The sequence below is a fragment of the Phaethon lepturus genome, unplaced genomic scaffold (genome assembly GCF_000687285.1).
Source record: "Phaethon lepturus isolate BGI_N335 unplaced genomic scaffold, ASM68728v1 scaffold15519, whole genome shotgun sequence".
In the NCBI taxonomy this organism is placed as follows: domain Eukaryota; kingdom Metazoa; phylum Chordata; class Aves; order Phaethontiformes; family Phaethontidae; genus Phaethon; species Phaethon lepturus.
This window is the reverse complement of record NW_010565737.1, coordinates 24,538-42,207: the sequence shown is the minus strand read 5'-3', so window position 1 is coordinate 42,207 and position 17,670 is coordinate 24,538. Positions and strand designations below refer to the sequence as shown.

Here is a 17,670-nt window from a genome sequence, read left to right as displayed (position 1 = left end):
TTAATACTTTAGAAAATTGAGATATTTGTAGAGGAGGATGAAAATCTGTGTAGAAACACGGGTATCCTTTTAAAAAATCTTCTCTGGTCATCTGCATCTTGTTACCTGTTCCAGTTATATCACACTACATGTAACCACCAAACTACTGCCTTATTTTCTGTTTCTTTTTTTTCCCCCTGTACTGCTACATGAAGGAATTACTTGTAAACTTGGACCCGGTGGTCCTGGAAGTACTTTATGAAACAAAATACTTGAAAAAAATGCATTTTGAGGTTCCAGATGTTGTCCTTGGCTTGTGTGCAGATGAAGAACAGATTAAAAGACATCAAATGGAGTGAGTGAACACTTTTTGGATTTGATTCTCATGGGCAAATGGGAATCCCTAGCTTTGAGTCTGTTGCATATGCTTTTGATTTATTATATTTTTCTATTTGATGAAGTTTAGTTGACATTTAATAGTGTTCCCTTGCATTTCCATAGTAATATTGGTAACATGCAGTTGTTCCTATCTCCACAAATATCTCATTACTAGAAAATGCCTACATGCTTTTGCTTTGTTACTGCAACAGCTGCTCTGTAAGTGGGGCACTTAGGTACTGCTAAGGATTACTCCAAAATATTACAGTTAACATCAAAAGCTTCTTTCTGTTAGAAAAACAAGCTGGAATTTACCACTTGATTAAGGCACAACCCAAACATTTGTATAGATAATACATAACCTAAGTTATAATATGCTCTCTCATGTTGAATATCTGAAACAACTTTTGTTCATTTTAAATATTTTTTTTCTCCTTCTTATAACAGTCCAAATCTGTGCTAGAAGAGTTCTTTTTGTTCTTAGGGATGCTGATCATTAATTCTCTAACACTCTAAGCAAGGATGCTAGGTCTTAAAAAAGTCATCCTTTGTGAGGAGCATTCTTTACATGGTTTTTAAATGGAACTGGACAAAAAGGGACAGAGTTCAAAGATTTGCACAAACACTTGAATTCAACACTTCCTCCCTTTTTCTATTGTTAAAACTTTCAGTCTTTCACTTTTTTAATACAACATTTTTCATTAATTACCTGTGGAGTGTTTTAGGACAAACTAACCTAAAATTTCTAATGTGCAAGGCAAACTCTATGTGCTACAGTCCTCTAAAAAGGAACAAACCCAACTTTTGCCATCCAAGAGAAACAAAGAAGTACAGAAAATGTTTGCAATAAAAAAAATCCAAACTTACTTTCTACTCTAAAAAAAGACTTCAGACGGACTCCCCAAGCAAAGAAGGAATATTCAGAGACTGTAGATTTTTGCTTAAGCAACACTGGAAAAATGGTTCTGGGTATATTGCAAAAGGGTTATCGCAGTATACAGTTTGTAACAATGATGTTTCAAGTCACGGCTTTAATTTGGCTTAGAACAGAGTTATTACTTTTTTTGCAGCAGTTCTTGTAAGGAACCCATTTTGTATCTTTGACTTCTGAGTTGCATTCACTTCTAATTCTTGTTTATGCAGCTTCTTTGTGTAGCTCCGTTTTCATGGAACTATATTGGTAAATCTTGATTCAGAATTTGGCCTCTTTTTCTTTGGTATTTGGTGTCCTAAGTGGTTTGGATCTTGCTTTTCTTATAAGCAATGTCATTTCATGCCATGTCTTGTGAGATAGGAAGAAGGGAACAAAAATACCATGTTTTCAGTTTCCTGGGGTTTTTGTTGTTACTAATTTTCCTTGAAAGAAAGTCCCTCTAAATTGATCACAGTCACTTTGCTGGAGGTACTTATTTCCCCAGTCTGGTTCTGCTGTTAGTGGGGAGAAAGAGGCTTACTGTGAGCTAGGAAGAGCTTGGAAGAGTTCTTATTTTTAACATGGGGTCAGAACTTGCAAATCTTTTTAACAGAAAACATGTCCAAACTTCTGTATGTTTCAAATATCTGTATTAAGCACGTTCTAAACCTGTTCCTGTCTTGCAGACTCCAGAACCTGTTGATCAATTACAAAGAGCGTCTGAAGGGGATACCTGTTATGCTGAAACCACTCATGAAACCATTCATAGGACAAGTTGAGGATGCCCTTACCCCAGGCCTGATGCAGCTGTCATGGTCGTCTTTGAACATTAATAAATGTATGTAGTACGAGAAAGAAGTGCTGAACTGTTGATTATGTTTCGTGGTACCTGCCAGATATTTCCTTGTCAGTTTTAGGAAGAACACTCCATCTATATGAGGGGAAAACATGCTTGTAAATCAGTTTTCAGTTGAGGTAGACTGATGTTAGCCTTTCGCTTTTCTTCTTCAAAATGAAAAGCAGCATAAGAAACAGGAACAGATGCAGCCTAAATCTGAAAATGAAATGGGACATGGGTTTGTGCAGACGTTCATTTCTGACTCTGCCTTGTGGCACTGGTGCATGGGGCTCTGACAGGGCTGGTCACCTTTTGGCTTTACTTGACTTTTTTCTGACCAGAGCACAAAAAACTAATGGCAAATGGTTTTTAATGTTTGTTTTATAGCTCTAAAATGAAATTTTGTATTTGGTTTGCATAGTTTAGTAATGCATCATAAGGAAGGTCTTTCCAGTATTATTTATTTATTTATTTGTTTATGTTCTGTCTGCACTGTGTTAAGTATCTGAATAGCTGTAATTCAGGTTTTAATGGTTCTTTGGATCAGCGTTTGCTCTGGTGGAAACTGGCCTTTTTTGACAAGAGAGAGGTTATGCAAGCAAGATTATCTGGGCTGCTTCCTGTTTCCTGCTGCTGCAGCTGAAATGGAATCACCCCTAGAAAGGAATGCTTTTCTTGAGTGTATGTGTTATATCTTTTTGAAGATGTGCAATGTCTAACGTGCCCAGAATGCATGTTGCACACTTACAAATTAGACATTAGTTCAGTGTATACAAAATAACTCTGACCTGCCAGCAATATGTTGAATTCACTATGCACAAGCTTAGTGTCTTAAGTGCCTTATTTCTATCTTATATGTAGAAGTATGGGGGCCCGTGGTTGCCTTCTACACTAAAACTCAGGAGGCAAGGCTAAAAAATTTATTTAGGACTACCTAATTTACGTATTAAAAAAACAACTACGGAATTGGTTGGATTATTTGTCCATTTTAATTAATAAAAAAGACAAGCTCCATCATTAAATTCCTAATAGGAACAAATTATGTTTTCCACTTAAAACATCAGCAGCTGGACACCACTGCTACACTTCTGTGTCTCAGATATCATAGTGATTTCTTTCTATGTACCCTAAGAAAGAGTATTGGTGATTCAGTAATAAATATTACTGTCTGGTAATAACAAATACAAAGAGAAAGGGTGTCAGGTGACATCTTTCTTTCTTCTTTGCAATGAAAAGTATGAAAGACAAGGAAATAATTTATCCAGTCTATTCAGAAACAGTTGTTTTTACCTAGTTTAATAAACACATCTGTTAAAGCACTCGGTTTATCTCTTTCCAGAGTAAGTTAGGTTATACGCATGAAAGAAGACATCTAGTGGTTTAACCAGTATGCGATCTTGACTGGGGGAATTTTAGCCATTGAATTTATAAATTAATTACAGTAATGAAAGTACTGGATTTCACTGTGTATGTATGTAGGAGGACCAAAATAAATTTTGGCCCAAAATTGTATCCTTTCTACTTTCCATTGTATTTTGTTGATCCTTTTCATTGCAATGTTCTTTAATACAAAAAAGAAGAGATATTTTGAAGGCTAGTGTACTGTTTATTACAAAACTGTTTAATTTAAAGACTCCAAAATAGAGAAAGTCCATCATGTTTCTATTTCAGACCTTAATTGCATATTTAATCACCGTTAAATCCTCATTTTATTGTAATACCTGGGGGGTGTGTGTGTGTGGAGGGGGGTAGGGAAGAGGAGATGAGATTTAAGAGGTCTGTATTTTGCATGATTTGTTTTCATTTTGTTTTCTTTGTTTAGTTATTGAGAATGTTTATAGTACCCTCAGGGAGTTGGACTATGTAGTCAAAGAAGTGTCTGATACCCTGGAATGCAGAATTGAAAGAATTCTGGAGGATATGTCGAACACTGCTCTGATAATTTTGCCGGAAGATGAACCTATAGATGTGCTTTGTTTCCTGGAACAGACAGAAAAGCTTGCTGTCTCTACTGCTCACAAACTGTCTCAGTAGGTTTACTAACTGCACAGGTTTCAAGGCCATATTTGGGAGGGATTGTTTTATGTATTACTTTATTATGCATAGAGAGTTCACTTTCAAAATATATTTTAAGAAAGGACTAGTCTAAAGCAAAATGATAGTCTCAGGATACAGGGGAGAAGCTCCCAAGTATCTTGCTTACAGCAGATGTAAAATTGTTTGTGTAGTGTTTAGAATTTCATATTTTGCTTCTTATGGAATTCTAATCAGTAGCAAGAAAAATGAAGATGGATGGGGCTTGAAATCTCATCCCATGTTAATTGCATGATTCCTGATGCTAGCTAGCTAATGTAAGACTTCCCATTCTCCCAGTGCCCAAATTTTTTGGCCTATGCTTATTTCCCAGGTTATAGGAGAATAGCTGTTCAATTCTTCTCCAAAAAGATGTCTATGCCTGTTGTGCAAAATAAGATACCTTCTATTTATTCTTTGGTTTTGTTTTCCTAATTCTGATTTCACAGATTATCTTACTGCGTCATCATGATAAGCCTGTTTTATTAACATATTAATTATTAGGAAGTCCAGTTGAATCAGATGTAACAGTCTGGCAAATGGGTTTCTTGATAGTCTGCATATCTTAATGTCTTACATTCTCTGTATGCCCAAGCAATAGGAAGAAACTGAAAATTATAAGGGTATTTCCCTCCACATACAATTCTTCACAGTGCAGTCGGTCTGGGGGGTGTGCCTAGAAAATAAGAAAGGGTATTTCTTATGTGTGATTCCCTGTGGGTGACTGTAAGGTTGTTTTTGTAGACAGAGTCAGCAAGTGGAATACTCTGTGTATGAACTGGTAGATATTCTTAAGCACAGGCTGAAAGATGCCAGAAGAAGTCTGGAGGTAAGACCTCACAGTGTAAAAAATAACATTTTATAACCTAGTCAGATACTTGATATTTCACTTAGATGTTGGATAATAAGGTTATTTTCCTAAGAATTTCCCTTTAACTCTTCAGGATTCATATGCCTGTACACATCTCGACATGAAACAGAAAACACGCTGCCAAGAATGCCTGTCCTGTAGTTACTACAATCTGATGGGGCAGCTTTGTCAGAAGAATACTGACTCTTTAGTCAGATGTGAGTCTATCTTTTTCAGATATGTTTAGTTTTTTAATATCGCTTTAATATTTCCCCCCCCCAAATATAAGCTCACTTAAATATTATATTTATCTAGGCACGAAAACTTCTTTAGAGTCCTTAAGGCATCGATTGCGTGCTGTTGACTCTAGGTATCAGATGACCAAGTTTGTAGAGACACAGAGGGTTCCTTTGTTCAAAGCTGAATTTCAACTGGCCATTCCTAATGTTGTCTTGAAACCAAGTCTTGAAGATATTCAGGTAACAAAGTAATTGCACATATCAGTCATTTATGGTAAAACATTTATAAATGTATTGTTTTAAAACAACATATGCAAATTTAATCAGTATAAGAACTAAAAGAAAGGGAAAAAAGATTAAAAGTTGCTTGAGTTTGTGACATCACTGGGTGCTAAGGACATGAAGCCACTGATCAGGTTTGTTATGCAGGCCAGTGGAAGGAACTCTTTTCCTAAAGGCTCAGTAACTCATATTCACAGTCCTCTACTTAGAGGCAAACATTTCAAAGTGAATACAGAAATAAAAATGAATGCCATTGATACAGCCTGATTTGACTTTCTGGTGTCCTTAAGGAGACCTTTCAGAATATCAAATGTTGTTATCAGTTTAAAGTATCATTCATAAATTACCATTCTGCAGTAAAGAAATGTAGCCTGAGGCCCTAACATGTGAAAAAATTTGAACACCCATTTAAAGTTATACTAATTCAGCAAAACTGTTATACATGTACTTGCGATCTCCTATGATGTCTGAAATTATTCACCAAGTATTAGTTTTGTATGGTGTTGATTTGTGGACTTTTCATTTAGCATTGTCACTGTCAAAATCAGTAGTTGAATTCTTTCTCAGATTTCATTTGCAGCCTTCATAGTGGTGTCAGCAAGAAATCAGACCACAAAGTGTAATTTTAAACTACCATAGATAGAAGAAGTTATATAATAATTTATATAGCTGCCTGTATAGATTCTAGACTATACCATCACAAATTCAGACAAATGTGTTCAGGCATTCTGATGTGAATGTGAAAAATACTATTATTCATAATAAGTAACTATGTTTATAACCAGTCTAAGGGGAAATAGCACTATAATTAAGTTATGATCCCCAGTGATTCATGATTACTGCTCATGAAGGTCTCATGTTCTTGTTTGAAAACCACATAAATGAGAAGGACTGTGATAAAGCTTTATGAAGTACTTTTTCCCCTTACAAAATGTATTTTGGGTGATCCTACTTCATGCTTATTAGAATATTTCCTGTAAAGATAGAGGTATAATTTTGCCATTTTGTTATTGTTTGGAGGATCCCCTTTTGGTTTTTTTTCCCCCTCTTATTTGTCATAATCTCTCTGTGTGTTCAAGGTGAATGTTTTTCTGTTTTCAGAGTGCTGTAAACAAAGCAGTAAATATCATATTATCAATAGCTAAAGATATCCCCCTGTGGAAATTTGCTTACTTACATCATAAACAGCAGCAGGTGAGTGTTTTATTTTGATTATTTTAAAATGTTAGTATTTTGGTTAACATTTCTTAATCTCATAAGAATTTGTTCTCTACCAATACTTTGACTTGTAATCTGCTGGATCTTCCTGTTATGTGAAAGCCCAGTTTTTAATCTCTGTACCAAGTAATTGAACATAAGAGTAATAATTCATAAACCTTATGTTTGGTGGTTTCTAATATAAAATTAAAATTTGCTTTTAAAAAGTCTTTTAAATATACTGTTCAGGTATGATGATGATGGTGTAGATAATGTGTAAAAACTAATATTATCCATGGGTACTACTAGCTGAGTATAAATTGTTATCAGTCTTTCCAGCCAAAAACTGTATTTTAAGTTAAATTTCCAGGCTGCATACAGCACCTATAATGCTACAGTAAATACAATATAAATATTTTAACCGGCATTAAAATGAGCACTAAAAGCTTGGGATGGTCTGAGGTATAGATAGAAACTGAAATTTGTTGAAGTGCAGAAACAGTAATGGTAATCAGATGGCCTTAATTCTCTCCTCTGAAATACAGATCTATGTAGATCTGTGATGAAAAGTGTTTTTGTAAAAATATCTTTGTATTTTGTTGATCTGACATGAAAAACAGATCAACTCATTTCAGTGAAAAAAACCCATTCAAGTCCTGCAAATAAATAATGAAGAAAATAAACTAGCAGAGAGCGGTTTGAATTCCGTTTCTTCAAGCAGGATTGTTTGCTTATTTCCAAGCAGCCAAACCCCACCACCTACAGGACCTTTTTTGGCCAAGAATGGGTAAAGATTGTACTTCTATGCTAAAGGAACCCGTAAGACCTGAGCAGTTGTGTAGGAGCAGGAGACATCACAGTTGTACTTATATATGACACATATTTGACAGATGTCAGAGGCAATTAATATAGCGCTCCACATGGCAATTTTTTATAAAATCAGCTTTAACACTAGAACTGTAGTTCTGCAAAAATCCAAGCTAAGAACAGGGGATCTCCTTGTGGATGCTTTCTGTGCACTCTCTATCTGTTCTTAGAAGCAGTTATTGTGTGTGCATTATTGGGCATTCTATAATGTAAAAAAACTATATAAAACTACTGGACATATCTTTTTTCTTGTTTAACTTATGCCAGATTGAACAAGCTGTTGCTGTAGAGCTAGGCGATGAGAGCAAACTCACCAGGATGGTGGCACTGAAACCTTTAGACAAACAGATCATCGAACATAAGGATGTAAACAAAATGGTGATCCAACTAAACACAATTATTTTATCTCTCAAAACTGAAGCATCGGATCTTCTGAACAGCTTTTCTGAATTTTCAGGCATCTGGAACAAGGTTAAATACATATTTAATAAAATATGTTACTGTATTGTGAAATTTTCTAAATCAGCTGTTTTGGGCTGCGTAAGGAGACTGTGTGCCCAGCAGGAAGCATTGGCTTCATAGTAGAATCCATATACCAATAGTACCTCCTCTGTTTCCTCTTGTGTTGACTAGAACTTGTCATTCTTTACCAATTCAACCATCTAAGGAAGAAAGCAGAAGAACAAAAAAGTATGTTTGGAGCATAAACAAGCTTATGATCTCTTGTGCATCTTTCTCACAGTATCTTGTCTCTATAGGTTATAAAAAAGAATAATTTAGCAGCATCTGAGAAATTGCAGACTACAAAACTGTTCCTGAATGTTAAACTGACTAGTTCTTCTTCTGCAACCACTGCTGAAAGCAGCTTTTCTATTTCTTCAAACAAGTGATAAGCTAAATCTAGGAAATCTTTCCAGTAATAAGGATTTCAAAGCAGAAGAGAATCTGGGCTGATGGAGTTGTCTTCTTTAGGAAGTGGGTCCAGTCACATAAATGGTAAAGCTCCAAGGAGTGTTTTGGAAGGAGATATTTCATGAAGTAAAATCTTGTATACGTTCTGACTAGTGAAACTCAACTCTCTGTAGATGGACACTTCTGTTCTTACCTATCAAAGGTGCTTTAGTCAGTCTGAGAAACAAGCAATAAAAACAGGAGTAATCTTTGCAAATGCTCACTATTTTTAACTTCCCCTACCTAAACCAACTCTCAGGTGAACACGTGGCCGCAGCTGACTCTTTTGCAGTTAGAGTTCAAGTCAAGACAGGGAATTTTCACCTCTTCATAGTTTCTGGGTTTCCAAATCTTAATGCTTAGTTACCTCAGCTTTTGGAGATATTGTTTGAGCTAACCACATATTGATGGTATGTCATTTCACACAGACAAGGCACAATCAGATTGGATGATGCCGTAGCATGATAAGGTTTCCTTTTGACTAAAATCTTCTATAATAGTCAATTAATCTGCTCCTTAACCTTAAAATTCCTTAGGATTTGGCACTATTGTCCCCTGTCTTTATAATTTCTGTAGGACCACTGGCAACTGTCAGTAGTAACTCATTATTGGCCAAAGAAGCCGTAACAGCTTCTCAGAACCTTTCAGTGCAGACTGTAGATGAATGTTATTGAGCTGGGTAAAGATCATTTGTCTCTAATTGAACCAAGAATCTGACACATTTATTGAGCGGGTGACACTGAAGTTCTTGCCTCTGCAGATACTGGCCTACCTTATGAAAAGGAAGGATGCTCAGTGCTCTGCTCCCTTTAAACAAGCTTCAACAAGCTAAATGCCCCCTCTTACCTTAGAGCCATCCTTCCCTGCCAAACTGTGCTTGCTCCAAATGACCATTCCATTTGTAGCTAGAAACTGCAGTTACATATACTGTTTCAGGAAGAATGAAGATGGCTGAGTACAATCACTACCATTGATGTACCTGTTAGAGGATGTGAGCTGCATTTGGGGGTTTGCAGACAGAAGGGAGACTGGGAGGGAAATATTTTCAGCAAAGTTTTAGCAGCTACATTGTAAATTCTGTAGTAATATTTGGATGGATAAGGGCTATCCTGATCTGTGTCAGTTTTTCAGTTATAGATAGATTTGAAGTGCCTTAAAGCACTTAGTACAGAGTACGGTACAAAGAGTAAGAGTCAGGAAAAGCAGTTTAAGTGAAATAATTTGATCTTAATGTTTATAGCTTTTAGAGAGGATCTTTTGTGCTTGCACAGTAGATCAGGCAGCTCGGTCCCCCACAGGTTATTGTAATACCAATGCTAAGTAATAATTAAAATAAACCTCTTTTATATAGGATCCAGAGGAAAAAGTGAAGGAGTTTATCGATACTAAACCAACAACGGCTGAATTCCAAACTCAAATCAGATACTTTTCTGTAAGTATTTTATCTTTAATAACAATGAACTGTTCAGAGAAACTGTGGTGAAATTAAAACCCGAACACTTGTGTTTGTCTTAGCAATTAGAAATGCAAATCAGAGAACTGCCAAATCACTGCATACTGGAATCGGTGGATATTGCAACAGAGTCATTGAAAATAGCCTTAATTCAAGAATGCCACTCAAGACAAAGAACATTTGGATTAGCTTTGAATAAAAAGTCTGCCACAGACATGGATGAAATTTATTCATTCATTGAAAACGTTAGCAAGAGATTAAGCAGACCTATCCATGACCTTGACGATGTACGGGGAGCAATGGTAGCACTAAAGGAAATTCGAGAGAATGAGATTAAAATTGACATGACAGTTGGACCTATAGAAGAATCTTATTCTGTGCTTCATAAATACAATTTACTCTTTCAAGATGGAAATACAGAAAAAGTTGATGGATTGGCTTATGCCTGGAAGAACCTAATCACACAGGTATCATAGCTGTATTATTTCTCAGATTATATATATAGCAAAGTTATTGTCAGCCTTTTTAATGTTGAAATGCTAGAACAAAACTATTTTCTTACTTAAAACTCTGTGCTTTTTCCCCTGCCTCTTTTGTGCCTGTTTTTCCTCTTTGTCTGCATGTAGGCACTGCAGGTTGAGGACTTGCTGTTGAAGGTACAGCCAGACATGAAAACAGATTTACTGAGTGGTGTTCAAAAATTCCAGATTGATACTGCAGAATTTTACAAAGATTATGATGAAAAGTAAGTGACCTGTGGTACAATACAATTATACTTTGTTAGTGATTGCTCAAAAATAGTGTATCGAAAGGGCTTCAGAAAATAAACATAATACAGCCTCAATGTGTATATGACAGCTGATAAAAAAGCCTAATTTCAGAATAATATAAGGTGGGCTGATACTCTTACTGTCACATATTGATTCCCATAATTTCAATGCTGGAGTCGGTGAAATCCCAGAAGAGCTAATAGGTTGGGGAAGAAAAACCCAATTCTCAATCCAGATACAAATTTAAAGGGTTTTTTGAGGTTTCTAACCTGAACAAAGCACTTAAACATATATTTAATATTAAGTACTTAATTAGTGCCTTAGATGTGAGCGAAGATTCCAGTTCTGGCTGTTTCTAAGTTCACTGAGTCTTACTCAGTTTTACTTCTAAGCTTTGGCTTTTTTAAATTTAAATTGTGGGGTATGTGTCCTTCATGGGACACTTCTACATTATCAATGAAGAAGGAAAGACCAGAATTTGTTTTCCTGCGATCTGATATGGTTCTAGGACACTACATGCACAGTGTGTTTTGTGGCAATGAAGTTCATGTCAGCAGCTGACCCTAGGCATGCACTGCACACTTACAGGCATTGCCTTGCTGTTACGAATAGAATTCAGTGTACATGTAGAGCACTCACTCCTGATGGGCCTTGGAGAATATATACCTAGGGTGGGTGCTTTTGCATTGGTGTTACAAGCAGGGTGGTCCAAATGGTAACTGGGTATTTGGCTTCAACCTTGGCTTCACTGGGAGTGAAACTTCTTGAAGGCACACTAGCAGTGCATTTAAGCACATGCTTCAAGACTCCAGCTATAGACACAAGGTGAATTTGCACCTAAAAGCAACCTGCTAGAGCACCAAGTTGCTAATGTGGATGCATGCACAGTGCTGCCTGCAGTTCTGCTCTTGGAGTCATCCAAGAAGAATTCATGGAAACACCCTGTGGCTGCTACCAGTTGTAGGGACCCTGAGAGCATCTCTCCTCCTGGAGGTTCAGCTGCCTGGGCTCAGGGACAACTTAGAGCTAGAGCATCTGAGGGCTTCCCCCTTCCTTTGGTGACAGAGCACTCCCATGCAGCTCTGCTGGGAGGCCTTAGGAAGGCCTGTAGGATCCTTCCTGTAGGATTTGCCTTGAAGCTGAGACTTCACTGCTTGGCCCCCTGACCTACAGCTCCAGCTCTGTTGCAGCCATGCCTGTGCCTGTGCCTGGCCATGGACCCTATGGAGCTGAACCTGGATCCCAATGCGCAGACTCACTTCTCAGCCTGATCTCAGAACAGCCTGGTAACCACTGGACTGTGTCTCATCCTGGTTACCTTCCCTAGACCTGCTCCTGACCCTGACTTACTGACTCACCTTCCCTGCTTGACCTTGGTCCTGTGTAATTATTGTGGACTTGTCTGAAGATCTGGATTCTCATTTGAACCTGACTACCATCCTCAGGCCTGTCCTGCCCTCCTTGCTTGGGTACTATGGGACCAGGCCCTGGCTGCCTCTGCTGACCATTTTACTGCTTTCCTGGTTCAATTTTCCTTGCCAAGCAGCCAGCCTGCACTGCTCTCTGATGCCTGTATTTCCTTCTAGAAATAGCCATGGCACAATAGAAGATGACATACAGTTCTTATCCCAAAATGTTATGATACAATCAAGAAGTGATCCCAGGTGTGAGAGGTGGGGATTACACCCAGTTCTCCAGCTGAGATATACTCATTAGGGCAAATCATATTTTTTATGTTATTTTTCTGAATGCTTAATTACAGTTCTAGTAACAGTTACCACAGTTTTCACTCCTGAATTATGTACATGCTGTCTTTCCCTTTTTGAGAATATACATGAAAATAATCATTAAAATGCATTTTACAGAAGAAAAGAAATGGAAAAAGGCAAAAACATTTGTAGATCTTTTTAGCTGTTTGTAATACAAATGGTAACCCAGGTGAATTTTATTATTAGAAAATAAATTGGCCTTTCTTTCAGGGACTACTCAGTATGTCATTCTGGGACACTGAATATACTTTGCATTTTCTCTTTTAGTGTCTTTTGTGAAAATTTCTAGAAAAAATGTTAAAAAATATTAAATACTGTTCAGTAACTAAGGTCTGGGTTCTGTTGTGCTTCTTTGTGAAGCCTGTATGGTTGATACTTGCACTGAATTTGTTTTGTTTTTTACAGGGGCCCCAGTGAGGAGAATGTTCCTCCCCATGAAGCAAGTGACAGATTACAGACCTTTCAAGCCAAATTTGATGAACTATGGAGGAAGTATATCTCTCTCTCTAGTGGGGAAGAATTATTTGGTCTTCCTATCACAGGTAGTTTCTCAGGGGATATGAATACTTCGTCCTAGGCTATTAAATTTTTCTTGTGGGTCCTGCTAAATGTATTCAGTGCTGGATTAACTGTAGAAAAATTCCTTGCAGTAAATTATTATTGTCTTTCCTATGAAAAGCAGCTGTGTGAAACTGGCTCTCAGTCTGCACATACATAAACATTAGGTGGAAAAATATTACACCATTCCATGTATCTCAGGGTCCAGCTGCTTAGTTCTCTTGCTTTTTCTTTTCAGAGTTAAGCATATGTCCTTCTGATTTCTTCCATGTCCAAATTTGGGAAATATGTTGCTGAAGTACTCAAGTTGTCACTGCTCCAGATATAGAATTCCCTTGGGCTGTGCAACTGATCTGTAATATCCTTATGTCTCCTAGTCAGACACACTTCAAGTTTGGAAGACCATGGTGTGAACTAAAGTTATAGCAGAATGTATGATAAGCACTTTAATTTGTACATACTAAATTAAGTATATTCTCCTGTCTGAAAACATATGCAATAATCACAATATATTTAACTAGGAATTCCCAAAGACAGGAGAGAAACTAAACAAAACATTTCCATTAAGGAGGTCCATTTTAAATACTTTTATTATGTAACATATTCTGTATTTTTATTTTGAAAGCACACCCCCAATCCTCAACCTCTTAAGTATATAATGCAAATTGAGATGGGGAATATTTTAGTTCTTGTATAAAACTATAGAGCGTTCCTTTGCCATTTCAACTACTTTTTCAACATTATATTCCTCACAGAGATAGGTGCAGCATGATACTTGTAAGATTACATCTACTGTGATAAAAGAATATTTATAAAAAACTCAGCAATATAAACAATTACTGTGCATAAAAATCTGATGTTCATATGTAATGTAACTGGAAAAATTTGTCTTACTAGACGCTATCTAAAAGACTGCAAATCTGATTTCAGACATTAAATAGCAACTTTAGAAATATATGGATTTTTGTGTTCATGAATACAGTTGTACCTAATTAAAATTCACAAATTTCTTTTAAAATTTGAAACAGAGTATCCTGAACTGCTCAAAATTAAACGTGAGCTTTCATTGCTTCAGAAACTTTACAGTCTTTATAATTCAGTCACTGCTAATATCGATGGATACAATGAAATGCTTTGGAATGATTTAGATATTGAAAAAATTAATAATGAACTTCTGGATTTCCAGAACAGGTAAGTTATTATTTGTTGAAGTGCATACAATTTTTATTTATTAGCTTTCTATGTTAATTATCTTGTGAAATTTGCCCTGAGGGACAAAAATCTGTTGGTTTATATCAAGCTCAGGCTTGCACAAGTGCTCAGCACAGCCGCAGTACTTGCAGACTGTGGTGCAATATGCAGTTAACGTGTGACCTTACTTAGCTCAGTCTGCGAGTCACTTTATACCTGTTGGCGTATACTGACATGGTAGGTTGTAGCTTATTTAATGAGTAAGGCACATAGACCTGTGGCAAGGTGATTGTAAGTATAAATAACCTTCATATCTGATCTTCATATATTACCTTCTTAGTGATTTAGTTTACAGCTAATTAATTGTTTGTCCGTGGTGTTAGGCAGAATTTTGATGTCTACTGTCTACTTCTGCGCATTTGTATGGATTGAAATTGTTATTTCAACAAGGGTAGGTATCCACACTAAATTCTGAGGGATTATTTATGAGGTTTGAGAGGAATAATGTTTTACACATGCAAAATAATTGTTAGGTGAAACCATGCTGTGCTGAAATCAGAGGAATTGTTCTACTGTGTTCGTAAAGATGCACCTTTGGTTTTTCAACAGCCATGGCTGGGCCTGCAAGACTTCCCTGACCCAGCTTATTTATTATTACTACTCTCAGAGGCAGGGGCTCATGAACCAACAGGATTTGGATTGTTTCCCCTTTGACAGCTCGCTTTGAATTCTGATTCCTGGCACAGCAGTATGGTCAGAATTGCTTGCTAGAAAAGGGGAATTTTGCTATATGTGAAAGTGGAGAGTCTATATGCAGGTCAAGTATTCTGTGCATCCATTCCTTCAGAGTAGCTATCTGTACCAGTCTTACCAGTTTTACTTTTAATGGGAATGACAGAATATACATGAGAACCAAAATACATGCAAAACTTGGAAAATAAATGTGCAATTTTTTTATCTTGTGCATATCTATTGAAAAAAAAATATGAACTGCCTCTCTGTTTACTTTGTTCTTTTATTATTTTGGTATAAGCATTTTCTTCACCTCTTTACACAGTGGCTCCGACCACTTTCTCAGTGAGTTCTGTCGAGACAAGTTCATACTCAATATAAAGAGCTTTCTCTTCTGCAGAGCTTCTCTCCTGGAAGAGCCAGTGTGTGTGTCTGCTTCATCAGTAGTTCTGATCAGCTTTTGATTTTGGATTCTCCAATGTGACCTGAGAGAGGCTTCACTTACATTTTGGTATTATTCAAGAGAATGAGATCAAACCTCTGTTTTTCACCTCATCCCAAATCTTTGACAAGCATAGGAAAAGTTACTTGTGCTCAGGCCTTTTAGTCTGTCGTGGTTTACCCCCAACTGGCAGCTAAGCACCACGCAGCCGCTCACTCACTCCCCCTCCCACAGTGGGACGGGGAAGAGAATTGGAAAAAAAACTCGTGGGTTGAGATAAACATGGTTTAATAGGACAGAAAGAAAGAAGGGAACAACAATGATAATACCAACAAAGGAATGTACAAGAACAAGTGATGCCCAATACGGCAATTGCTCACCACCCCGTGATCGACAGCCCGTCCCCGAGCAGCGATTTCCGCCCCCCGGCCAACTCCAGTTTATGTACTGGGCATGACGTCGTATGGTAGGGAATGTCTCTTTGGCCAGTCTGGGTCAGCTGTCCCGGCTGTGTCCCCTCCCAGCTCCCCATGCACCCCCAGCCTGCTCGCTGGCAGGCCAGCACAAGAAGCTGGACTGTCCTTGACTGCTCAGCAACAACCCAAAACATCAGCACATTATCAACAGTTTCTCATCCCAAATCCAAAACACAGCCTCACACTAGCTTCTGTGAAGAAAACCAGCTCTATCCTGGCTGAAACCAGGACATAGTCATATGTTTTTTTGAGTGTGTCACCATTTTAGCAGGGTCCATTTCTGTATACATTGAAGGAGTGCAGTGGAGATGTTTTTCTTTTTCTGGAAAACCTAAGTGAACTATCTTTCAGTTGTTAATTTGAAAAAAAAGCCCTATTTTTAAAAATAATAGTGGTAAGAATGTATGTAAAATAGATATACTTCTGCATTTGGACAGTATCTATAAGTCTTGATATAATTTCAGTAGAATTCTGGAGTCTGCGTCATCATTTTTTCTGTAGTTAATTATATTTTACAGGTTAGTAGGACTCTCTTTAGGCTTCCTTTTCCTGGAACTCTGAAGGAAACCATTGCGTGACAACAGTTTTGAAAGTTATGCGTTTCTCTTTTTACTTCACGTGTGACTTTTTTTTCCTCTCAAGTGTTGAGCTGTATTTGGAGCAAGGTGACCACCAGTAGTCAGTAAATAATTTTTTGTGATAGAAGTCTAACCTGATACTATCTTTCCTTTGGCAGGCTAGCATTATTGCATCAAGCTATTATCTTTAAAGCTGGAGAAGTTTAAATAGTGTACAGCGGGTACCCACAGGAATGACTAAGATAGTATGCTGTGTTATGAAAGGAACAGGAATACTGGAAATGCAGTTAGTGTTCTAGTATAATTGTAAAGATATGCATAGTTCTTTAAGATTCTTTTTTGCTACCCCTTTTAAAAATAGTAATAGAATAGAAAACCTAGAATCATGAAAAGAAGAATCACAAAAATAACTGTAGATGAAAATAAATCCATTTAAAAAGAGATAAAAAGGATAAATATTTAGAGAAAACGCATGTGGAGGGAAATATTATAGACGTTTATAATAACAGCTAGAGAGAAGTTTCCCTTTATGTTTTACTGTAATATAGTGTAAAGAGAATGACCAGTATATTTAAGAAGGAAATTTAAACCTGATCAATGGAGTATTTTTTTAACACAGTATGTAACTCATGGAACTTGCTGTTAGAAGATATTACTGAGACCAAGACAAAGAAAAAAGGTATTTGTGTAAAAAAATTAGTAGTTTTCATTACCAAGCTAAGAGATCCGATTTCCAATGGCCAGCCTAAGACAGTACTTGTAAGAATGGTACTTGTTGTGCCTTGGCATAGAAGTATCCAGGAACTGCCTCTTAAAGCCTTATCCATACCTGGCAGAGTATAATTTTCCATTCTGCAATGCTTTTCTCTAGCATATTTAATACTGTCTATTGTTGGATTCAAGATGAAAGTCTACAGAGATTATTGCAGTGCTACGGCAGTATGCATATGTTCATACACCTCTTACCAGCAAGCAGTGAAGAATTCACACATGTTCCAGCATTGTGTGACAGATTTGTCTGATTTTGAGCTGTGAAAAATGGAGAATTTATTTGAAGGAATTTTTCATTATGGGTTGGTTTTATGCAGCTTTTTGTTTCTGCCATTGAGCTATAAGAGAACTGCTGTCAGTCTT

General features: G+C 37.0%; 1 protein-coding gene across 1 annotated transcript in view; it reads left to right on the top strand.

Annotated features, from left to right (window-relative positions):
• The window catches only part of LOC104627159 (dynein heavy chain 5, axonemal-like), a gene marked incomplete at both ends in the record, with an annotated part of 56,629 nt that overhangs the window by 16,332 nt on the left and 22,627 nt on the right, over positions 1-17,670 (top strand). The window contains 13 exons of the mRNA XM_010295278.1: positions 195-334; positions 1,957-2,108; positions 3,931-4,138; positions 4,926-5,010; positions 5,126-5,249; positions 5,347-5,510; positions 6,654-6,746; positions 7,884-8,087; positions 9,919-9,999; positions 10,083-10,487; positions 10,647-10,765; positions 12,965-13,101; positions 14,146-14,308. Of these exons, the coding sequence (XP_010293580.1) occupies positions 195-334; positions 1,957-2,108; positions 3,931-4,138; positions 4,926-5,010; positions 5,126-5,249; positions 5,347-5,510; positions 6,654-6,746; positions 7,884-8,087; positions 9,919-9,999; positions 10,083-10,487; positions 10,647-10,765; positions 12,965-13,101; positions 14,146-14,308 (2,075 nt within the window). The remainder of the gene's footprint in view (positions 1-194; positions 335-1,956; positions 2,109-3,930; positions 4,139-4,925; positions 5,011-5,125; positions 5,250-5,346; positions 5,511-6,653; positions 6,747-7,883; positions 8,088-9,918; positions 10,000-10,082; positions 10,488-10,646; positions 10,766-12,964; positions 13,102-14,145; positions 14,309-17,670) is intronic.